At 55.6% G+C, this 24,286-nt stretch overlaps 1 protein-coding gene across 3 annotated transcripts; it reads left to right on the top strand.

The window, feature by feature from the left end:
* The first annotated feature begins 1,705 nt into the window (after positions 1–1,705).
* On the top strand, positions 1,706–24,166 carry VILL (villin like). Of its 3 annotated transcripts, XM_033132650.1 has the most exons (20): positions 1,706–1,956; positions 9,877–9,943; positions 10,122–10,196; positions 10,514–10,719; positions 12,364–12,472; positions 13,724–13,834; positions 14,123–14,322; positions 14,697–14,775; positions 14,857–14,955; positions 15,675–15,822; positions 15,996–16,096; positions 18,149–18,286; positions 18,375–18,533; positions 19,086–19,265; positions 19,806–19,951; positions 21,206–21,350; positions 22,791–22,973; positions 23,156–23,227; positions 23,420–23,683; positions 23,939–24,166. In XM_033132650.1, the coding sequence occupies exons 2-20, from the start codon at positions 9,878–9,880 to the stop codon at positions 24,050–24,052; spliced, it is 2,595 nt and encodes an 864-aa protein (XP_032988541.1). In that variant the 5' UTR covers positions 1,706–1,956; position 9,877; the 3' UTR covers positions 24,053–24,166. The 3 variants fall into 3 exon arrangements, with proteins under 3 accessions (XP_032988541.1, XP_032988540.1, XP_032988539.1); XM_033132649.1 differs by lacking the exon at positions 14,857–14,955 and having other exon boundaries at positions 1,837–1,956; positions 15,675–15,813; positions 23,939–24,052; XM_033132648.1 differs by lacking the exon at positions 1,706–1,956 and having other exon boundaries at positions 9,878–9,943; positions 15,675–15,813; positions 23,939–24,052.
* Positions 24,167–24,286: the final 120 nt, after the last annotated feature.

Genomic DNA, 24,286 nt, shown 5'->3' with positions numbered 1-24,286 from the left:
TCACCGTTCTCAGGACTCTCTTCATTACCACACCTAATTCAGATGACAACACGTGTCAGAAAGCTCATCAGATTGGTCTCCCCATTTTGTGGATGAGAAAACTGAAGCCAGTGAGTCTTTTCTGTCTGCCACAGGGAGACAGGGTTCTACCAGGCACGTATATTCATCCCAAACGACAGGACAGTGTGTGTCAGCCCAGGAAACCTAATATTTACCCAGAAACGAAACCCAAATCCCCCAGAGATAATCTGAGCTGTGCCCCAAGGTGTCCTCTCCACAGCAGAGCAGCTAGCCGGCCAGAGAGGTCACCCCCGTTTTCTCCCCTGGGTCTGGACTCCACAGCTCTGTCCCTCTCTGTCCCTCTGTCTCTCCTTCCCTCTGCTCCTTAGCCCTCTCTGCCTTCCCTCACCTCTGGCATTGTTGCGCCCCCACACACACACACACACACTGACTGCTTCACACCTTTGCCTACAAGCAGATAAATAGTTGAGAATTGTGGCTTCCCTGAAGGTGAGGTGTCCCAGTGAGTGTTCCTAGAGCCTCTGAATAGGAGCAAAGGAAACAGGTCATCAAGAGGCCACTTATTTGGGACTTGAGCCTACTGCGATTTCACTTCCTGGTGTTTTTTTGTTTGTTTGAGCACATGCCAACTGTATTCCAGGACCCAGGAAGGTGCTGGGGAGGGCAAGGGAGGAGTGGCTGGGAAAAGCCAGCCTGGGAAGACACAGGTCTGCTGAGTTTATGGCTAAGGGGTGCGTTGGGGGCTGTGGCAGAGTCCTCGGAGCAACCTTGGGGGGCTGCATGGCAGAACTGTGACAGAGCTGTCTGGATCAACAGGCTGCTGAAGGCTCAGAGCTACCAACGAGCCTGGCTACAAGGCTGACCTCTGAGGAGAACTCACTGGACCCTCAGGAGGAAGGTGTGTGAGCTCCAGAGTTTTCCACCCCAGGACCCCATTACAGCTGCACCTAGTAGCTCAGTGATTCTCAGCTCGGGCTGCCCAACAGAATCACCTGAGGGCTCTTAAAAATCAGATGCCTCAAGTTCCCCACACCATTTTAAATCCAAGTCTCTGAGCACAGGCCTCAAAGGAGCAACCAGGGCTCTGAACCCCTGCTCTGACCGGCTGAGGAGGAAAAGTCCCCCAAAACTGTACCAGGCCTAACACCCAGCCAGGTATGTCACAGGAGCTATGGGCAGGGCTCGGGAGAAACAATATGTACGGTTTTACCTGAAAGACCAGTCATACACATTCATCTCTAAAACTTCAGGAAACCCAGAAAAGTATAGAGAAAACCCCAGAGGGGCCCTGGGAGCCTTTCCCAAGGCAAGTGTGAGAGGGGTCCTGGTAAGAGCCCCAACTGGTTAACAGCTCCCTGCTTTTAGACTTAGATGGGGAGCAGAGTCGACCCACTTCACATTGGGTCACATTGCCCACCAGGAACGGAACTGAGCCTTGCCACCCCCTTCCCCAAGTAACAGCCAGCTTGACCTGCGGAGGTGCTCAGATGACCCTGCTGTCTGGATAGGGTGTGTGCAAGCGGCTGGGCAGGGCCACACGGGTTTGCCAGGCAAGTGACACCTACCCCTTTGGGGGAACCTAGGGCCATCCTCAGACTCCAGAGGGCCTGTCAGAGAGGAGGTCCCGCGGGCATAGCGACTGGCCCCGCCTCCTCGGGCTCGAAATTCCCACGGCGCCCTCCGGGTAAGTGGCTCCGGCCGTGCACGCCCTGCTGATCGTCTCACGGCTCCGCTGCGGCCTGCAGCCAGACGTGGGGGACCCACGGGGCCCACGGTTGCTCTCCTCAAGAGTGTTTTTCCAAGCAGTGGGATCCAGGACCCGAGTCAGTCCCACTCCCGACCCCACACCCTGTCTGCGCTCGGAGGGGCGCACCCCACTGCAGGACCTGATCTTCGCGGGGGGCGACATTCTGCACCTGTCTGGGAGGAACTCAGGTGAGACCTGGGAACCAGAGCTGAGGGAGCCTGAGGGCGGGGCCTGGCTTACAGCTCCGGCTCCGCCCACTCCGGGCCACACCGCTGCCTTTGTCAATATTGACCCAGAGCTGGTGGGGGCCTTGGAAGATAAGCCAAGATAAGCCGGGAAAGAGCAAAGTAACAGCTAAGAGCCCTGGAACAAGTCTGGGCGATGGTGGCAGTGGGCCGCAAGGGTGAGGCCACGGGGCAGGGCCGGAAGAGGCAATAGAAGGAGGGTGTCATGGCCAGGGCCGTGCTCCCGGAGGCAAGCCAGGTTCAGTGCCCTTCTGACTCTAGGCCCAGATCCATGGGAGGGTGGCCAAGGGGTGGTGGAGACCCCTCTTGCTCTAGGAGAGGCAGGAGGGAGAGGCAGGGCCTCCCCTTGTCCTTGTAGCAGCCTGCCTGTGTGCACTAGGCTGGGTCTCGGTTTCCTCTCTTTGTGCCCTGGGTATGTCCCCATGAGCTGGAGAGTGTCCACACCAGACACAAAGCAGTGTTGCTTATCTTGGCCCCAGGGTCCACTGCCATCTCTCCAGGGCCTGGGATCACTGGTTACAGGGTGGGGCTGTTCTAGAGTAGGACAGTTCTGCCCATCCAAGGTCTTCAGCGTCCCACAGACAGAGAATTCTGACGGGAGGGGTGTTGAAAGGTTCTTGTTCCCCTCACTAAGCTGCTGAGGCTGCATGGTGCCAGGCAGGGTGTCCTGCCCACAGCGGGTGGAAGGCTGCTACCTCCCCTGCCTTCTCAGAGGAGGAAATGTCAACTCAGGAAAAACCTGAGAGAAGCATCTGCAAGGTCATTCAGCCAGTGAGTGCTTGAGCGCTGGAATCTGATCTAGTGAGAACTCAACTCCAGGGCCTGGCTTCAGGACAGACCCCAGCAAAGGGTCCAAACACACCCCCACCCAATCGAGTACAGGCCACAAGAGCATGTCAGCAAACATTTATTCAGCAACTGCTGTGCGCCAGACACCACTCTAGACGAGGAGATACAGCCATGAGCAAGGTCCTGCTCACAAGGGCTTCACACTGTCACTGGGGTCACAGCTACCAAACAAGATCCTAACCAATAAGGTCATCAGCTTCTGAAAGCACGAAGAAGATAAGGAAAGCGGACAATGGCTGGGGACCGGGAATGCTTGAGCTAAGGTGGTCAGGAAAGGCTCCCCCAGGGAGGCGCCATTTTGGTTGAGGCCAGAATGTGGAAAAGGTGCCTTGGGAAGATCTAGGGCACAGGTTCAGGCAGAGGGAACAGCAAGTGCAGAGGTGCAGAGACTACAGTGAGGTTGGGGTCTGAAGGAACAAAAAGAATCTTGCAGCTAGAACATAGCGATGGGGAGAGTGATATGAGATGCAGCCACGGGGCGGGCAATTTGGGGTTTTATTTTTATAGAAGCCACTGGAAGGTGAAGGGCATGATCGATTTATGGCTAAAAGACCCCTCTGCCTACTGTGGGAGAATGAACATAAAGACCAGAGAGACCAAGAGACACCAAGGGAGGCTCAAACTGCCAACTGGTGAGAGAGGCTGGCTCCTGGAGCAGGGCAGGAGTTGTGAAAAGGCTGGCCAGGCTCAGGATCCAAATGGACCAGTTACCAGGATGAATCAGACAGGCCAATGGCTTCCCTGTGGGTGGGAGGGAAGGAGAGGAACCCAGGATGGCTCCCAGTTTGGGGCCTGAGCAACCAGCTGGACGTTCGTGCCATTCCTTGAGGCTCAGAAGACGTGGCTCTAACAGAGGCCTGCGTGGAAGTCAAGTGTGGTCAGATGTCCCAGGAGTGATGTGACCAGTTAGATGGGGTTCGGGAGTCGGCGTCTGAAGAGATGCTAGCATTTCCGTGGTATTTACAGCCTAGGGACTAGAACTAGGAAAGAAAACAGAGAAGAGACTGGAGCTAAGACCCCTGTGTCCTCTGACATTTAAAGGCCCCCAAGGCAACGACGGAGGGCAGGTGAGGCAGGGAGAAAACTGGGCTGTGGGCTATTTCAAGAGGAAGGAGTTGTAGCAGGGTCCCTGCTAGGTGAGTGGGAGGGTAAAATACAGACCGAACCAGCGGCCAGCTTTGGCAAGAGAGGGCATTGGTGACTAGAAAAGAGCCATTTCTAGGAACTATGGGGATAAAGACCAGCTAGAGTGGACAGTGAGAGACCCTGAGATGAGGAAGTGGAGAGAAGTGAGTCCATGGACTTTCGCTGGGCACAGGGAAACAGGTATGCGCAGGCGGAGCAGAGGACTGAACAGGCATTCTGTCCCACGGGGGAGACACACATAGGGACTGACCTAGGCCTTTCACACACTAACTCTGTCTGATAAACACAGTCACACACTGGCAGTAGGTCCTACGGGGCTCAGATGGACCCAGATTTCCTGGAGTTCCCTCTACCCTGTGACAGAGAACCATGGGGGTGAGGGCTGGACAGGGGTCTTGGTGCCAATGGCAGGTTTTAGCGGTGCATCCTAGAAGGGGCATCCATACCGGCTGAGCTGTGGCTGGAACTGAGGCCTATGGCCTAAGGTAAGGGGGGGCCATGCCCCTTGAGTTTCTGGAAGGCTCATTTCCAGCACCTTCTCCAGCCTACAATCAGAAAGGAAAGGTGGGAGCAGCCCGAGATGTGGGAGAGATGTCTTCTGTGTAAAGGCAGCCTGGCCTCTCCCACGATGGGTATCAGGGCTCCCAGGGGAGGGCTGTGCTGGGCATCGAGCCCAAATTGGGGGTGGGGAGGGGAGCAGAGATGCTGGAGAGAGCCCTGGCCACCTTCCCCCACCTCCTGAAGTGACCTGGGTCTCACAGAACCAGACTTTTCCTCACCCCTGCACCCTGGCCAGTCTTGGTCCTGCTTCCTCCTAAAATTTGCTAGGGTGGCCTGACCTTCTGGGTGTCAGGGGTCAGGAGCCCATCTTGCCCTCCCCGAAGGGAAGTCACGGTGTATTCTGCACCCACACCCGAGCCCAGCCCAGGCCTCCATCCCCTGCTCTCTCTGGGCACCAGACCCCAGGAGGTGAGGCCTGGCCCACCAGCCATGGCCCTGAGCAGACAGAGGGTTGGCTCTCAGGGAGCTGGGTCAATATTTGTCGACTGACTAAGGGACTGACTGTTTGAATGGCCAGCCCGCCAAGCAGTGAGGTGTGTCCTGCAGGGCGGGAGCAGAGATTGAGTTACAGAGGAGGAGGGAGGTGGGCAGAGCCTGGCCCTGTGCCAGGCCCAGCACTGCCCACAGGCAGGGCGAAGGCGCCAGCAGTTTCCAGCAGGTAGGCCTGGCAGGGAGGGGGCATGGGGCTCCAGGTAGCTAGGTGGGGAGGGCTGTGCTGAATCAGGGGTGTACAGTGTGGGGGCACAGGGCTCAGGTTTGCGCAGGAGCCGGCAGAAGTGGGGAGGCAGCAAGCAGCTCAACCAGTGAAAACACTGATGGGGGCAAGGGAGGCCGTGGCCCACGGGAAAGAAAGTGGCGGTTTGTACGTGGGTGGGGGTCTCTGCCACCCACAGAGTGGGTACACCTGGAGACCAGCGCCTGGCCCTCCGTTCCTCCACCCCCCGCCGGCAGCGCTCCTGGAAGTCGGGCAGAGTAACCTCAGGGTCCACCCTTTCACAAATATCTCAGATGAGGAATTGAGCACCTGGGGGAGAGAAAGGGGTGCCAGAGGAGGGAGAGAGAATCTGGGTAGGGGGGAGGGGGTGCCAGGAAGGGAGGGGGCTGGGGGAAAGAAGGGAATGTTGGAAAAGGGAGGGAGCCCCTGCGTAGGAGGAGAGCCCAGAAGAGAGGAGAGGCCAGGGGAGAGCAGGTGCATTGGGGGAGGAAAGGGGTGGGGGCAGGGGACCCAAGGGGAAAGAAGGGGACTTCTAGCGGAGGAAGCTGGAGAAAGTCAGGAGAGAAGGGGCCCCTGGGGAGGGAGGATGCATGTGAGGAAGGAAGGGAGGGCCCTGTGGGGACAGAGGGCCACACAGGAAAGGAGGGGTCATCAGGGGAGAGAAGGATGTGTCAGAAAAGGAACTGGGCATCTGGGAGAGAAAAGGGGCCCGGAGGAGTAGACGGGCCCAGCCCCCAGGGAAAAGAAGGGGGCTTCCAGTAGGAGGGAGAGGACACAGGGCAGTGGTCCCCTCTCAGGGTAGGTGATGGAAGGGACTTCCCCATGGAAAAGAGGGGACACCTGAAGGTGGGAGAGCTTGGTGATTTAGAGGTGCTCTCTGGGGAGGGAAGGAACCTGCCTGAGAGAAAAAGGGACTGCCTGGGGGACAGAGGGGTGCTAGGGGAAAGAGTGGCCCCACGCTTTGAGCATCCCTTCCTCCATCCCCCCAGAACCCAGTTGGAAGATGCTGAACACAGATGACAAGGGGACGAGGGCCTCAGGTCCTGGGAGCCTGAGGGTTTGGCCCTCCAGGCTAGAGCTGAGTGTGGATTGGGGCACCCTCCCCCGACATGATGCTGTCCCCGCCCAGTGAAACCAGCCCAGTCCCAACTTTCCTATCTGTTGGACTTTCCTGTCCCACATGGTGGCCTCTGGGTCAAGGCCAGACAGTCTTCCTGTCACTCTGTCACTGTTTCACGCTGTTGCATGACCTACAGCTCAGAGTTGGTACCTCAGCTCACGGCCTGCTTGTGCCCTGATCGCTGTCACTGGTCACTGCTTCTGCCTGTCACCAATGAATGTCGCTGTGCCTCACACTTGGTATCATCACCTGTGTTCTGTTGCTTGACACCACCATTACATAGTCACCATGTCTGCCAGGGAATCGTGTCACCGTCACACCAACAGGCATCAACGGCAACAGCAGTTCTGGGTGCAGTTCGAGCTCACCGGGACTCCCTTCTCCATCTGCTTTCACTCAGTCCAGTCACAGGCTACAGGTTTCATTCATTCAACAACTGTTTGCTGAGTACCTTCTGGGAGCTGGCAGTAAACGAGGAAAGCAGGGCTTGGGGAATCCTCTGCTCTAAGGAGGGTCTGAGACCATACCAACATCATATGTGATATGCAGAGCATGTTCCGAGAGGCCCAGGCTTTGACAAATGCAGCCGTCACCTGCCTCCTCTGGCAGGACTGCCCCCTCTGCCCACCCTGCTCTGGGCAGCTCCTCCCCCACCCCCACTCACTTCCTTGGCCACTTGGGCCCTCTTTGAGAGGATGGGTGTTTCCCACCGTGTACGTGAGCTCACCAGGGCGTGAGCCCTGCCCTCGGGGGCCTGGACAAAGGTGTGAGGAACGCGAGCCACTTTGTTTCACCGGTGGCTATGCTTCTGCTTCTGTAACTCTGTATCTCCTCTCCGGCCTTGTTTCCCCTGGTCATGCAGGGTCAGCAGAGCCAAGGGTGTTCGTCCTGCTGATAAGACGCCCTGAGGGGGGGAGTGGGGAAGGGAGAGGACTTAACCCCAGGGCCACCGGGACTGAGAAATTCAGAAAGAAGTGACTTCTGGGTCTGTCGAGGAAAACAGCAAGAAGAAAAAGTTGTAGCTGACAGGGTTGAGGTTAGACCTAGAAAGAATTTCCATGTATGAAGGAATGAGCAAACCTCACACAGAGGTGTCTGAAGGAGCGGTGTTGGGAAGCTGGGGTCATTGAGTCCCGTGCGGACATGCAACAAAAATCGAGGGCCCCGGTCCTCCCCAGACACCTCTCATTCCACACCCCCGTCTCCTGGGCACACTCAGTACCGCAGAGCACAACTCCAGCAAGCTACGTTGCTGTTTGCAGAGCCAGCATGTCTTAAGAGTTCAGCTCTGTTTCAAGGATTTAAGGGTGCTTACGATTTATGCAGCGTGCTCCCGTCAGCAAAGCCTGTCACTTGCTGCAGAGTCTGTCACAGTCTTCGGTGACAGTCTTCCCGGGCAGAGTCTGTCCTGAGTTTGTGGAACCTTTGTCTGCCTACAGAGCCTGTTTCTGTCCTAAACCTGTGTCTATTTTCAATCTTTTGTTTTCTCAGAACCTGGGTCTTTTTAAACAGTCCGTCCCTCTCCCCTTGTGTCTGAGAGAGGCTGTGAGCACAGCCTAACCCTGTCGACAGAGCTTGTCTCTGCCCTTCTCTGGGACACTGCTTTCTGCCGAAAGACACCGTTCCCATTTGCAAAGCTTGGCCTGTCCCTGTCAGCAGAACCTGTTTCCTCTGCATGCGTCTCTAGACGATGTCCTTGTTTGCAGTCTTTTCTGATTTCCGAGCCTGCTTCTGTCTGTAGAACCTGAGCCCTGTTTGTCCAGTCTGTAACGTTTTTCGGGGCCTTTGCCTGAATTTCCCTGGATCGAAACGGTGTCAATTGCAGGCCCTGTTCCTATAAAGAGCTTATCGCTGTCGAGGTCACTGTGTCTACCTGGGAGCACCTGTGACTTTCTGCAGGGCACATCCTTGTTTCCAGAGCCTGTGCCTCCCGCACACTCTTCCTAATTCCATGTGGACCTGTTCGCAGAGCCTGTCCCTATGGACCGAGCTTTATCTATTTCTAAGCGCATCCTTTTCTAGAAAGCCTGCTCCTGTTTGCAGAAACCAGGCTCCCTACAGAACCCAGCCCTGTTTCAAGATCTTCCCCGTGTCTGGGGCATCTGTGCTTGATCACAAAGCTGATTTCCCTGCAGCTCCTTTCAGCAAATCCTGCCATCTCTTCTGAAGAGCCGTCACTGTTAACAAGAGCCTGTCTGTTTGCAGAGCCTGTGTGGGCTTACAAAACCTCTCCCTATCTGCAGAGTCTGTCTATAGAAACTCTTTCTGCAGAGCCTGTGTTTTGTTCTCAGAGCCTGGGTTTCTCTGCCCAGCTCATGACTTTGCCATCCCCATCACTCTCTAGGCAAGCTCCCATCACCCTCTAGGCAAGCTTGGAGTCTGCTTCCCAAGGCTGTCCTCGCCTAGAGGCTGCCCCTGGCCTCTTTCAAGAGCCTTCCTCTGTCTGGGAAGCACTTCTAAGATGGAAAATGTTCTGCCTATTTGCAGACCTTGCCTATCCATGTAGATGTGGACTCTGCCCGTATCTGCAGAGCCTGTCCCTATGCAGAGTCCCCTGTCTTAAGGATTTGTCCTCATTCACATTTGCAAAGTCCTTCTTGGTCTGCGAAGCTCCTCCATACCTGCAGAAGCCGTGACTGTCTGTAGAGTTTTGGGGGGGGGGGGTTGTTTGTTTTTTCCCAGTGTTTACAAGCTTTGCTTGTTTGCCCAGCCTGTCTGAATTTCCCTGGACAGAGTCTGTATCTCTTTGCACAGGCCATCCTTATACACACAGATGGTCCCTGACTGCAGAACTCATTTTCATCAGGAAAACCTTGCCTGTTGCCTCCCTTTCTTCTGAGGGAGCTGTCCCTGTTTTCAGAGCCTGTGCTTGCATGCAGGGCCTTTTTCTATCCACGTAGCCTCTCACTCTCTGCAGGTGCCCTTTCTCTTTGCATAGCCTGTTCCTAACAGTCTGAGAAACCTATGTCTATTTGCAGCTCTGTCCCTGCGTGCAGAGCCTGTCTGTCTACAGGCTTCAGTTTCATTTCAGGAGCCCGTCTCTGTTTCCAGAGTCTGTCCCTCCCTAGAGTCTGTTCTTACTAGCAGAGCATCTGCCTGACTGTGTAACCTATCACTGTCTACATTGACTGTCCTGACTGTGGGTCCTGTGTCTCTCAGCATAGCCTGTTTCTAACGCCCTGTTTGCAGAGGTTGTCCCTACATTCAAAGCCTATCCCTGTCCACAGAGCTCAGCCCCGCTTCAAGAGCATGACCAAGTTTCTGTTTGCAAAGTCTCTGTGTGCCCATGTCTGCAGGACCTGTCCTGCTTTGCTGGCATTTGTGTGTTTATAGAGCCCTCCTAATGAAAGGCATGTGCTATGATGAAGGTGCTTGCTTGACCGGGAGAGTTCTTGCTTGGAGCCCAAATGACAGGCGACCAGGGTCTGAGAACTCTGGCTCTTGTTTCCTCCCTCACTCCTTCCTGGCCTAGGATGGACATCACCCCGGGCCTCCCAGCCATCGACAGCCGTAGGGACCTCCACATATGGATCATCGAGGTGAGGGGCCCGCCCAGATGGCAGAGTTGGTGCCACAGAAAGTGTGTGGTCTCTGGGACTAAGCCTTTCCCTCCCCTCAACTCAGAACTCCCTCCCCCGCCCCCAGAGGGTCCTGGGTGTGTGTGGGGGTCAGGGGGGCGTGTCTCCTGAGTTGTCACTAGTCACCTTCCTCTCCCAGAACCTGAAGATGGTGCCCGTACCCGAGAGGGCTTATGGGAACTTCTTCGAGGAACACTGCTACATTATCCTCCACGTGAGCATTGGGGAGTCTGTCTGAGAGGGTGGCATGGCCCAGCTGGGAGTCTGATGGGGCAGGGTAAGCTCCACCCTGAGAAGAGGCAGACTGGGAGCCCAACCATCCTATTGCACAGGGGTCTGCTGCCTTTGAGGCCTCTTGGCCCTTCCCTCTCCATTCTAGATCTCCTCTAGATCTCCTACCCAGTCTCCCCAAGGCCCTTGGCACATCTTCAACCTTCGCCTTGGTCTCCACTCATGCCTTGGTCCTCAGCACCCCCTTCCAGTCTGCAGCCCCTCCTCATACACACACATACACAAACACCTGGGCCCTAGGTCCCCCAGAGCCTGAAGACCACCCAGGGGGCAGCCAGAGACCTGCACTATTGGGTTGGAAAGAAGGCCGGTGCAGAGGCGCAGGGTGCTGCCGGCACCTTTGTGCAGCACCTACAGGAGACGCTGGGTGGCGCCACAGTGCAACACCGAGAAGTACAAGGCTACGAGTCCGACTGTTTCCGCAGCTACTTCCACCCAGGAGTCGTGTGAGTGAGGGGACGGGGCGTGAGGGGACAGATCCCTGCGGTGGCTGGGCGGACTGGGGGACTGTGTCCCTCATCCCTAGTGTGTGGGCTGCTTTGGGATGACTAACAGCCTTATCGAGATACAAATCCCATGCCATACAACTCACCCATTTAAAGTATACAATTCAGTGATTTTTTTAGTATATTCACAGATTTGTGCAACCATCACAATTTTAGAACGTTTTCATCACCCCAAAAAGAAGCCCCATATCCTTTAACAGCATCCCTTACTTCCCCCAACACTCCTGCCCCCAGTCTGTATAGATTTCCCTATTCTGGACATTCCATGTAAATGGAATTACATAACACGAAATATGCATATATGGATGCACCACATTTTATTTATTCATCACGTAATGGACATTTGGGTGGTTTCTGTTTTTTATATGTTATGGATAATGCTGTTATTAACATTTAGTATCAGTCTTTTGGGGGGGTTCAAGTTCTATTGAGATACAAATGACATACATCACTATCAGTGTAAGATGTACAGCATAATGGTTTGACTTACATATACTGTGAAATGATGACCGCTAGAAGTTTAGTTAACATCCATCATTGTGCACAGGTTTTTGTGTGGACATTTGTTTTTCATTTCTCTTGGATGTATACCCAGGAATGGACACCAGTGTTGTTTTAGTTTGCTTTTATGTTACTGTGCCCAGTGCAAATATGTCTTTTGCTGTGAATTACTTCAAATATGTGTTAAATTAATAGTTGCAATATATTAGGTTGAAGCATAGGAAATTGCCAATATTCGATCATTTCTGTTTCATATTTTGAACCTAATACGTGCATGTGGTGTATACCAGAACACGTACCGTGTTCCCTGAAAATAAGACCTAGCCGGACCCTCAGCTCTAATACGTCTTTTGGAGCAAAAATTAATATAAGACCCAGTCTCATTTTAATATAATATAAGACAAGGTATAATATAATATAATATAATAATATAATACTGGGTCTATAATATAAAATAATATAATACCAGGTCTTATTTTAATATAATACCATGTATAATATAATATAATACCGGGTCTTATATTAATTTTTGCTCCAAAAGACGCATCAGAGCTGAGGGTCCGCTTAGGTCTTATTTTCAGGGAATCACGGTGTACACATGCACATGTAGCAAACACGCCAGCCCATTTGTGTGCACCTGTAGATGAACACACCTGCACACATGCGTGAATATTCATGCCCACCACACACGCATATGCTACTGCCCGAATCCCACGCACTCACGCCGGTACTCCTGATGCACTCGTGCCCCACCTGTACCCAGGTGCACTGTTATGTGGAGATGCAGGTTTGTGTGTACATGCATGTAGTCACAGCTGCACGCATGTGTAAACCTGTGCCCTCGCGGGTACACACACATATATACGTGCAGGTGTCCACATGTCTACACATGGATAAACAAGTGTACACTCCTGCCCCCACATGTGTAGCCATGTGCGTGTGCACATGTTCCTATCTCCTCGCGCGCGTGTATTAAGCAGGCACGTGCATATCCCCACATGTGTGCATGCCTGTGCTCACATGTGCACTCGCTCCCGCACATGGCAGTGTATGATCTTACGTGGGACCCCCGTTCCTCCTCAGCTACAGGAAGGGAGGCCTCGCCTCTGCCCTCAAGCACGTGGAGACCAACACGTACAACATCCAGCGACTGCTGCGTATCAAAGGGAGCAAACATGTGTCCGCCACCGAGGTGAGGGCTGCGAGGGATGCCACTTGACCTCCAGACTCAGCTCAGACTGCATATACTGAAGTATAGAGAAGAGTGGGGAGTGGGGGACCGCAGCTGTCGGCATTCCCAGATGACCTGTTTTGAGTGAGGAGAGAGAAGGCAGAGCCAGGCGGTTAGCCCGACCCCCTCCATGGCTCCTCTGACCCTGTTTCCTCATCCATCTCATGGGCATATTAAGAACTTGGAAGGAGGTGGGGGGTAAGGCAGACAAGGTGCTGTGCCTGGATGGTCCTTTTGAGTAGCACAAGGGGCAGTAGTATGACTTGGGGTGGAGGGGTGCACAGACGTATGCTTTCGTACGTACTGTCATTATCACCCGTAGGCACATACACTGTCTCCCACTGTTATCCCTGGTGCCGCTCTAGCCCACAGAATGCCCTTGCGCAAATTAGAACAGAGTGCCCCTTACTTGCGTCTGTCAGGAAATTGATGGAAAATACTGATGTTGGCAGAATAAGACATTTTGCTGCCATCTGACAGGAGTTTGGTGTAATGAACATTCGGATGTTTGATGTCTGCTGTGTGAATGAGGCCACCTGAGTTGTACATGTTACTGTCTGAATAGTATGTGGCAGCCTTGGGACTCACAGACCATCCCACACAGGCTCACGCACTGTCACCTATAGATTCAGTGACCGTACATCCCTGGTCATGCAGGAACCCCATGCAGCCAGAGGCTTTTGCCTGTTACACTGGCATGATTAGCATAAGTGCCCTCTTTTACTCTCCATTGTGTCTGTGTTTAGATGATAGCCATGTTTATCCATGGAGAACACACTGTTCCCACACAGACACCACATACACTGTCACCCATGAGATCACACACTTGTTCACATTTGCTGTTCCCCACATATGCACAGGTGTACATGGACACACACACCTACACACATGGATAAACAGATATGTGTGCCCCCGTTGTATACACACATGTGTGCACACCCTGTGAAATGCAGCATTACCTCGTCACATGCCTAGAGATGCACACAGCACACCCACAGTGACCCTCCAGCTCTTATATGGTTACACAGACACGTGCCTGCACATGGTAATAGTGGTGTCACAGCCACACATACATTCAGTTGCACACAGCTTCATGCACACAAATGACACGCCGAGCTATGCTCACATAGGTGGGCACAGCTGTAGTACCCCTCCACCTGGGTGCTGGTGGTATGACACCTGCCTCTCTCCCTGCCCACCTGGCTCTGGCAGGTGGAGCTCTCCTGGAACAGCTTTAATAAGGATGACATCTTCCTGCTGGACCTGGGCCACGTGATGATCCAATGGAATGGGCCCAAGAGCAGCATTTCCGAGAAGGCACGGGTCAGTGTCTGCCCTGGGAAATGAGAAGTCCAGGGCGAGGGGAGGGGGGCGGTCCTCCAGGTGCCCATCCTCTGGCCACCCCAGGAGGTGGGTCTAGCTCTCTGCTACAACCTGAAAAGCAACTACTAAGTGCAAGCTGAGTCCAGACCCTGCATTGGGGGTACCCCCAGACGCTCTCCCCCTGCCTCTGGGAGTTGAGCAGTGACAGGAAGGATCTGGATGGACTGCCTGAGGGGTGAGGAGGGCATGCCAGGGAATGAGTCCCTGACTGCCAGGTCCGCTCCGCAGGGCCTGGCCCTGACCTGCAGCCTCCAGGCCAGGGAGCGCGGTGGCCGTGCACACGTCGGTGTGGTGGATGATGAGGGCCAAGCCACTGACCTCATGGAGATCCTGGAAGCTGTGCTGGGCCGCAGAGTGGGCAACCTGTGTGCCTCCATGGCCAACAAGAGTATTAGCCAGCTGCAGAAGGCCAATGTCCGCCTGTACCAGTGAGCAGACCTTGGGAGCGGGCAGGGTTGGTGGAATAGCCCGGGCCTGCGTGTCCATCATTACTGCAGTAACACAGGGCCTCCAGAAAGGCCTCCAGAAAAGGCTCGTGGGTTTCTGGGACAGGCCATGTGGGACCTTGGGCCCAGCCTGTACTCGTGCATGGCTGCCTTTCAGAGAAACCCCTTATACAGACAGGGCAACTGAGGCCCTGAGAGGACCAGGCAATTGCCTAAGGCTCCACAGCAAGGCTGCAGTGAAATCAAGACTTCAGCTCAGGGCCCCAGCTCCAGTGCCGTCTGCCTCTGGGGGATGGGCGTAAAAGGGGCTAGAGTGGAGGTGCTGAGCTGCCCACATCTGGATGCCTGTCTCCCAGTGTCTACGAGAAGGGTGAAGACCTGGTGATCCAGGAGTTGGCAACCCGTCCGCTGACCCAAGACCTACTGCGTGAGGAGGTGAGGCAGGCTTGGCCCCAGCTACCCCAGAACTCCAGCCAGTCTGCACCACCTACTGACCAGCCCTCCTCTTGCTCCCAGGACTGTTACATCCTAGACCAGGGGGGTTTCAGGATCTACGTGTGGCAGGGACGCATGTCTAGCCTCCAGGAGAAAAGGGCTGCCTTTAGCCGGGCTCTGGTGAGGCTGTGGGGCCCTGTCTCAGAGGGACATAGCACTACCGTGGGGCTCGGGCAGGGGTAGGTGGGCAGCCCTGCCCTGGGATCTGAGGGAGGAAACCACCCTACCCTCAAGTGTAAGCTGGGGGACATCCATGTTCTGGGGTCCGGGGTCTGGGAGCCCTGTCTGACAGAGGAGGACATGGCCCGACCCTGGGGTCTGAGCCTGGAGACAAACTGCTCTGTCTGAGGAGGAGACACAGCTCCGCCCAGGAGTCTGAGAGGGTACACAGGGCCCCTGTCTAGGGTACTGGGGTCATGTGGCCTGCCCTGGGAGCCCTGACGGGGAAGAAGTCCCCAAGCAACCATGTGTAAAAGGGGGATGTCCTCAGGGACCTTGGAGAAGTTGGTAGTGACGGAGCCAGCTCCATGAGGACTGAGCTGAGGAGCCTAGCACACTGGGCAGTCCCTCCTTTTCCAGGAAGGGACACAGGCCTCTGCCTTTGCTGTGACGCGTTGTCATGGCCAGCCCTTCCCGAGGCTCAGACTAAGGGACTCCCGCCTGTCCTCAGGGACCTCGGAGAAGTGGGTGGTGACGGAGCCAGCTCCATAAAATGGGTCATGAGCTCAGTTAATTACTGCTCAGTGCTCAGCTGGTCCTGCGGCCTGAGCAGCAGGTCCCGTGGTCGGAGCAGAGCAGTGGGCCCTGGGTCCACACGCCTGACAGAGGCCCCGCCCCAGGGCTTCATCCAGGCCAAGGGCTACCCGACCTACACCAACGTGGAGGTGGTGAACGATGGCGCCGAGTCTGCCGCATTCAAGCAGCTCTTCAGGACGTGGTCTGTCAAGCAGCACAGAAACAGGAACCGTGGTGGGACAGGTGGGATGGGTGAGTGGGAGCGGTGGGGCCTGCGGGATGGGGCAGCACCCAGAGCCTTGGCAGGATGCGTGAGGGGGCCTGGTTGGAGGGGGCGTATAGAATGATGGGCAGGTAAGGTGGGGGGGTCTGCTGGGGTGGGATAGGGGCAGGAGGCGCCACTGACGCCCTCTGCCCACCCTCAGGTAAACTGAGTCAAGTAAAGCTGGATGTGAGCAAGCTGCACAGCCAACCTGAATTAGCGGCTCAACTCAGGATGGTGGATGACTGTTCCGGGAAGGTGGAGGTGAGGGGGCCCTGGCTTGGTTGGGGGGAAATGGGCACACAGGTAGGCTTTGTTTTCAGGTAAATGGTGTGGCTGCTAAAGTGACCCCGGTACACGCAGGTACACACCTACACACAATCGGACACCCGGGGCATGTCTACATACACACACACAAAGCCGACAGCCGGCTCATACACGTCACACCTAAGCAATCACACACAGCCACGGCCACTCCCATCACGCTCATGGCACACAGCACAGTAACACTCGGACACCTCGATGTACCCCTTTGTCACATGCATGATACAACCATACAGATGGTAATATAGACACACATACTCACACCTTGTAATGGCACTGAGTCACAGCCGGGTACACAACTGCAAGCACGTAACGGCACAGATTCAACATCTCACATGATTGGTCACACACATGACCATCAACCCACAGGGGCACAGCAGATACACAGTCACATACAACCAATCACAGCCCCACACACCCAACCCCCAATATACAGTCACACTGTCCTCTAGCCACCGTTTGGTGTTAGACCAGTGTTCTGGGAAGTGCAGGGTTTGGGGACCACCTCCGGGCTCTGTATGGGGCAGCGCTGCCTCTTGACGTGGCTGTCATCTGGGCAGAGTCTAATTCTTTTGGGACTCGGGGTTTTGTTTTTGTTTTTTTTGTACAAAAGGGGGGCAAAACTATGGTCCCTTCTGGCCCCAAGGCTGGTGCAGGCATGCTGAGAAATTCTGGGGACAGGACTTCTGGGCCTATGTGAGGGGTTCTGGTTCTCAAGGTGGGTCCAAGTCAGAGGAAATACTGTTTCTCCAAGGTCTCCTCCGATAATTGCTCTAATATAGATGGACAGAGGCACTGAGTGGGGAGAGAGCAAGATGACCAAGATAGGAGGAGATAGGGCAAGGTGGGGAGGAAGGGGGGAGCGAGGGGAGAGGAAGACAGGGAGGGGAGACAGGGAGAGGCAGAGAAGAGGAGACTGAGAGAGAGAGAGAGAGAGAGAGGAGGGAGGAGACAGAGTTGTGGGTGGGGGGACATGGAAGGAAGAGCAGGGAGAGATGGGGCACACGGGCACAGGGGCAGATGGAGATGGAGAGGAAGACAGAAAAGCAGAGAGGAGGACAAGGGAGGGAAAGAAGAAGGAAGGTGCTGCAACCCCGGTCACAGCACAGAGGCAGGGAGGGGCTCCCTCCCAGCAGGTGCATGGACGGCAGGTAGGGGAAGGGCCCGACCAGGAGGCCTGGCTGCCAGGTAGGTGCTGCTCCTGGGTGGCATGTGTTTGGAGTCAGCCTCTTCTGCAAAAGGCTGGATTCTGGATGCTCTGGAGACCTTCCCCAGAGATAGCTTCCGGACTCTGTGTGGGCACAGAATGCCCAGGCATTGTTTCCCGCCATGGCAAGGAGGGCACTGTTACCCTCGCTTTACAGGTGGGAAAAACTTAAGCTCAGAAAGCTCTCACTGCCAACACCAGCTGACCTGGGGTTTGACCAGGTCTGCCTGGCTCCGGAGCCCAAGCTCGCTACCCACAGGAACAAGAAATCACACTGTGAAGTGTGAGGAAGTGTATTCACTTCAGTCTTTGAACAGGCTTTGTCTTTTCTAAGTGACCCTTGAAAAAATGGAATTTTTCCAAGAGTTCTGAATATTCACTTCTGCCGAGCTTCAGTTACCCTGGCCTGAGCAGCGAGCAGCGAGCAGTCTGCCAGGACCCATGTGCCCCTAACCTGGGCTGTGGCTGGTGGGGTCCGGCTGGGAGTGGTATGTGGCAGGGGTCAGGTCTGCCTTGACAGCCTGTGGAGGCCTCACCACTTGTTTGTCTCCGGCACCATATACCAGCTCAGAGTCCTGGCTGAGAGCAGGCCGGCACCAGTGTGCTGGTTCCCAGGGGTCCATGGGGGAAAGGGTCACCTGCAGATCCTGGCACAAGCCCAGCACAGAGCACGGGGTAGGTGTAGAGTTGGGGAGAGGCCCTTGCCTGCACAGATGGGGCTGAGGAGAGCTTTCTGGTTGGGCACAGGAGGAGCCACCTGTACCCACTGGTTCCCTGTTCCCCAGGTGTGGTGCATCCAGGACATAAGCAGGCAGCCCGTGCACCCCAAGCTTCATGGACAGTTGTATGCAGGCAACTGCTACCTTGTCCTCTACACATACCAGAAGATGGGCCAAGTCCAGTACATCCTATACCTATGGCAGGTGCGCTGGGGGGAGGGGGGGAGGCACCTTCCAGCCCCAGAGCTGGAATCTAAGAGCTGCTCCAGGCCCTCACCACCTCTGCCTGCAGGGCCACCAGGCCACCAAACACAAGATAAAGGCCCTGAACAGCAATGCTGAGGAGCTGGACCTCATGTACCACGGGGCCCTGGTGCAAGAGCATGTGACCATGGGCAGTGAGCCGCCCCACTTCCTCGCCATCTTCCAGGGCCAGCTGGTGGTCTTCCAGGTAGGACCCACCTTGCTGCCGTGGCTGCAGCCTCACGGGCTCCTCCACGTGCCCGTGGCCCTTATATACACAAACTAACAACTCTCTTCAGGCCAGGGGCACAGCTTACCACCCCTTGCCCCCACCTCGGTTTCCTGGTTCTTGTCTAAGGCCTAGGAGCTCCCTGCCTAAGTTTCTTTCCCCAATCCTTCAAGCCAGCCACAGAGCAGGGGCCCAGGTGAGGAAGTTTAATTGAAAGGAAACCAAGTTTAAGGCGGAAAGTGGGGACCAGCTTTGCCTGGGGTCACACATGAGCAAAGCTGGTCCCCACTTTCCGCCTTAAGCCTTGAGGGAACTATGCCCCGAGCCCTCAGAGATGGGGTGAGGGGTCCATTTAGAAAGGCCTCGTTCCCTATCCGAGACTGATGGGATCTTTACACCCAGATGGTCCAGAAAACAGTGGTGGCTTCAAGCACGGGTCCCCTGGGCCCTGAGGCAGCCTGTCTCCCACTGGGACAGGGAGGCGGGGCCCCAGGAGGCCTTGCCTCAGCCTGAGGCCCAGTCCTCTTGTAGGGAAGCACTGAGCACAGCGGGAAGGGGCCGCCAGCATCTGCCACGAGGCTCTTCCACGTGCAAGGCACCGACAGCTGCAACACCAGGACCATGGAGGTGCCAGCCCGGGCCTCAGCCCTCAACTCCAGTGACATCTTCTTGCTGGTCACAGCCGGCATCTGCTACCTCTGGTTTGGGAAGGTACCCCCAAACCTGACCACTCGATTCACGCCTGGGGCAGTGGTGCCGGGTGGGGAAAGGGCCACTCCACAGCAGATGTAGACTTCCGGTCCAACCTCAGATAGGCCGGGAGGGGGTGGGGAGAGAGGCCATGGTGTCCCTTCCGGAACCTGGGGGAAGTTACAAAGTGGCAGGTATACCTGGGAGCCCACAGGTCAGAGCTAGGCCAGGCCTAGGCTGCCTCCCCTCCTTCCTGCCTTGAGCAAGGAACATGCTCCTTCCCAAGTCTCTTGGAAAAATTCCAGTTTGCCAGAATTTTCTCTGATCTTCAGCGTAAACCATAAATGATCCCTAAGCCTGGGAGTCCTCATCCCATGCTCAGGACCCAGCGTGGATCCTGACCAGCTGGAGACGGAGGCAGGGAGGGGCAGGAAGGGAGATGGCCTGTGGGGTCACACATGGCAAAGCTGGTCCCCACCATCAGCCGAGCCTCCTGTGAGGGGGGGCTGGAGGTGAAGACCCCTCTCTGTGCAGGGCCTGACCCAGCTCTTTGCCTGCCAGGGCTGCAGCGGTGACCAGCGTGAGATGGCACGGATGGTAGTCACTGTCATCTCTGAGAAGAACAAGGACATAGTGATGGAGGGTCAGGAGCCTCCTCAATTCTGGGAGGCCCTGGGAGGCCGGGCTCCCTACCCCAGCAACAAGAGGTGACAGGGTTGGGAGGAGAGGAGGAAACACGCCCAAAGAGGGTGGTGACTAATGCAGGATCACATAGAGAACTGGGGAGGCCAGACTAGAACTGAGGACTCCCAGGGGCTCCCAGGAGTGCAGTCCACTCTCACCCTTCACTCCCCACTTGGGTAACTTGAAGCAGGAAGATGTAGGGAGAGCAGGGCAGCGGCGCCCTCTGCTGGCTGAATGTGCTCCCTGCATTCTCCAACCCCACAGTCCCTGGGGTTGTGGAGAGAGAGAGAGAGAGAGAGACAGAGAGAGAGACAGAGACAGAGACAGAGAGAGAAATTTTGAGAGAGAGTAGTGTAGTGTAATATGACAGGTGGGTAAACAGCATGTGTGCAGTAGGGTTTCCGGGCAGGAATTCCTGCCTGTTCTCGGAAATTTTTTTTGCTTTCCCATTCCCGAATCCCGAGATACAAACTGTTTTCTGTTCTCTACAATGAATCGTTTCCACAAAGTGACAGGCGATACTACCTACCACCTGGGTTCAAGGAGCTGATTTTCCCGATTTCCTGACCAACTTTTCTCCGGATTCGGGAACGGAAAAGTGAAAAAGATTCCCGAGAACGGGCAGGAATTCCCACCCAGAAACCCTAGTGCGCAGTGTGCAAAACCAGTATGTGTGTGTGTGGTGTGTAAATGGACAAGGTGTATATCAGAGGGTAGGACAGAGTGAGGGCTCAAAGGGAGGAGGGAGCTGAGTCCTGGGCAGCTCTGTGTTGTCTGTGGGTTCTGTTTTAAGCACTGAACTCCCCCAAATCTCCTGAGCTCCTAAGTACTACTGACCCCCTCTCTCAGCTTAGCTTCCCTCCTCCCACCCTGGGCCTGAGGGTGGGACCTCAGGGTGGGACCAGCAGCCCCTTGCTCCCAGGGAGGGCGGGGCTCCAGCTCAGGCCTGCCCACTAAGCCAGCCGACCCTTTCTGGTACCTACTCCTGGGAAAATTCATGGGGCAGCTTGTGCCACAGCTGGCTGGGGCCAGACGGTCACCTAATCTACTTTCCCCACTGACCGGTGGGGACACTGAGGTCCAGAGAGAAGCAGGGCATTCCCGGAGTGAATGAAGGGGTGGGTGGAGCTCAGAGGAGGGCCCCTACCTCCCAAGCTTGGAGCAGCTATTTCCCAGCCCCTGGAACGGGGCGGGGCTGAGCTGAGGGCTGGCTTGGCCCAGGATGACGGGCGCACAGGGCTCTGCGCCCCTCACGGCCTTGTGCCCACACTGGCCAGCCTCCCGGAGGACGTCACCAACTTCCAGCCACGACTGTTTGAGTGCTCCAGCCCAATGGGTCACCTGGTCCTCAGCGAAATGGTGTTCTTTAGCCAAGAGAACCTGGACAAACATGACATCATGCTACTAGACACCTGCCACGAGGTGAGGTGGCCACTTCTGCCCGACTGGCGTGTGTCTGTATCTGTGTAATTGGGTCTGAGTGTGACTTTGTGTTGCTTGACATATGACTACATGTAAAGCTGCGGGGGAGTGTGTGACTGTGTGTGACACTGACCCTGTGCCTTGTGTGACCATGGATGTGAGACCATGGACAACTCTGTGTCATATTGAGCCCATAGGAGGCCATGACTGTGAGTCTAGAACCCGTGTGTGATTGTGACGGGTTTTGTAGCTCTATGTAACTCCCTGTGCCTTTAAAATGGTGTGTGGTTCCAGGTGCCTGAGTGCATGTGGCTGATGTGTATCAAGTGAATGACTGTAAACTGAATGACTGACCGCGTGTATGTGTAATGCCTGTGTGTGGCTGCATTTGCCTTTTGGCATGTGGCTGTGTGTAATGGCTGTACCTGGCCAGACCAGCCATAACCGGTGAGATGGTGTGTGTGAGCCTCTGACGGGCTGTGGGTGTGAGACTGAGTGATTGTATTCGTGTGGCTGGGTAATTGTTTTTGTGTGGCTGTATGCAAGTTTTTCAAGCTGTTTTTCAAGGTGAGTGTGTGCGACTGTGTCATCAACTGTGATTGTGTCTCTATGTAACTATGTGTGACTATGAGTGACAGTCTGTGGCTAATTTGCTGTCTGACTGTAGTGATGGATGATCGTGTCTATGTAGCTAGGATCACGTGTGTGTCTGTGTCACTGTGACACTGTGTGAATGTGATGAGGCTCGTAGACTCCCGTGTCACTCAGAGCAAAACCAAAGCCCTTACGACAGCCCTGCACGGCCTGGCAACCCCGACTCTCTAACCCGATTTGCTCCCACTCTCCTCCTTGCTTGCTCACACAACGGCCTTTCGCTGCTTCCCAAAGATGCCAGGCACACCCGGGGCCTTTGCACGGGTTGTTTCTTCTGGTTACACCACTTTCTCCCCAGACATAGAGTACATGACTTGCTCCCTCAGATCTTGACTCAAATGTCATCTTCTCAGTAAGGCCCTCCCTGACTCAAATTTAAAATGACATTATTCCCACCACCCCCATACTTATCTTCTTTCCCTGCCTTATTTTTCTCCACCTGATACACTATAGGTTATACTTATTTTTTTGTCTCCAATAAAACGACAGCTCTACAGGGGCAAGGATTTTTGTCTATTTTTTTCACTATTGAATCCCCACTGCCGAGAACAATGTCTGCCCTACAACAGGCGTTCAATAAATATTTGTGGACTGAATTCATACACGTATGCCTGTGACCTGGCATGTTGATGGGTGTGTGGGTATGGCGGCCAGCCTGCTGGGTGTGTCTGGTTGGCTGGTGTGTATTTTGGCTCCGAGACCATCTGATGGACAGGGGTGGGCAGGCAATGGACAGCTCTGGGAAGCCCCTGCACCTGCCTAAGGCCAGGCCCCTCTGTGAGCCAGATCTTCCTGTGGCTTGGGGAAGCTGCAAGTGAGCAGAAGAAGGCTGTGGCCTGGGGCCAGGAGTACCTGAAGACCCACCCAGCAGGGAGGAGCCAGGCCACACCCATCGTGCTGGTCAAGCAGAGCCATGAACCTCCTACCTTCACTGGATGGTTCTTCACTTGGGACCCCTACAAATGGACCGTGAGTGAGGCCTGAACCCCTTGGTCCCACCCTAATTCGGGGAAGAGAGGCCTGCCCTGAGCAGACTGAGGAGGCATTGCTCTGCCTGGGGACCTCCAGTGTGGGGTGGGGAGACCTGGTCTTGACTCCTGGGTCCCAATGGTGCCCTCTCATCTCCCCCGTGCCCTGATTCTTGCCCCCAGAACAAGCAGTCTTATGAAGAGGTGGTGGACGGCAGCCTGAGAGCAGTAGCTGCCATCTCTGAGATAACAGCAGTTGAGTATTGAGGCTTCCCAGGGGTCTGGGCTCAGTGAGCATGTTCCAAACGGGCAGAATGGGCAGGGAAGGAGCCAGTCCCTAGTAGGAGGCACGGTTGCAGGTGGAGGCAAGAGGGCCAGTGGACGCAGTGTGGCCTCCTATGGGAGCTAGCCCCCATCTTCCCCAGACTAAATCCCCTCTCTGGACAGGAAGTCCACAACTTCCGGCTGTCCAGATGGCCAAGCAATGGCGGGACAGGCCCCTTGGCCCTGCAGGCCCTCAAGGGCTCCCAGGACAGCTCAGAAAATGAGCTGGAGCTGGGCCCCAATGGGGGCGGCACCAGCGCCAGCGCCAGCGCCAGCAGCTACCACAGCAGCCCCGGATCCATGATCAACGGGGGCCTGCCCCGCGAGCAGCTGATGCACCAGGCCGCCGAGGACCTGCCAGAGGGAGTGGATCCGGCCCACAAGGAGGTCAGTGCCCGAGACCCTGTGCCACTCCTGCCCCAGCACTAATGCACCTAAAACTGAGCTGGAGGTGCAAAGCATGACCCACTACTGGTGGGCAATGGGGGAGGCTGCCCAGGGAGATGTGTGTTCCAGATGGGGTGAGGGGCAGACAGAGGTGGGAGAGGAGAGCCTTGAGCCCAGGGATGACACCTCTGAGTGGGACAGAATTCTGGGTTCAGTTGACACCGTCCCCTGTATCCACCACCCCCCACCCCACAGTTTTACCTCTCAGATGCTGACTTCCAAGACATCTTTGGGAAGTCTAAGGAGGAATTCTACAGCATGGCCAAGTGGAAGCAGCAGCAGGAAAAAAAGCAGCTCGGCTTCTTCTGAGCCCAGACCCTGCTCCTGCCAGTGCCACCCACAAAGCCAAGGCCCCATGGGTAACACCCCCACACATAACTGAGCCCCAGGGGAGCCTCCTGGGTCACCCCCCATCAATAAAAGCTTGTGGCCCTGATAAGGTGTGGCGTGTGGGCTTTCAAGTCTGGATCACTTAGTAGGTCCACCTCTGGGGGAAGGGGTCTCTGGGGCTGGAGAGGGTGGTCCCTCTGTTCCCTCCTCCAT

This window comes from Rhinolophus ferrumequinum, chromosome 17, assembly GCF_004115265.2.
Source record: "Rhinolophus ferrumequinum isolate MPI-CBG mRhiFer1 chromosome 17, mRhiFer1_v1.p, whole genome shotgun sequence".
In the NCBI taxonomy this organism is placed as follows: Eukaryota; Metazoa; Chordata; class Mammalia; order Chiroptera; family Rhinolophidae; genus Rhinolophus; species Rhinolophus ferrumequinum.
Note: the sequence above shows the minus strand (reverse complement) of the source record. Positions and strands in the feature narration are given on the sequence as shown.

What these genes read in the sequence shown, in the direction of transcription:
- VILL (XM_033132650.1), top strand. Translation starts at nt 9,878, where the DNA reads ATGGACATCACCCCGGGCCTCCCAGCCATCGACAGCCGTAGGGACCTC. An exon ending in TCCACATATGGATCATCGAG is followed by an intron (nt 9,944 to 10,121) that starts GTGAGGGGCCCG and finishes TTCCTCTCCCAG; the next exon opens with AACCTGAAGATGGTGCCCGT. An exon ending in GCTACCTCTGGTTTGGGAAG is followed by an intron (nt 19,266 to 19,805) that starts GTACCCCCAAAC and finishes TTTGCCTGCCAG; the next exon opens with GGCTGCAGCGGTGACCAGCG.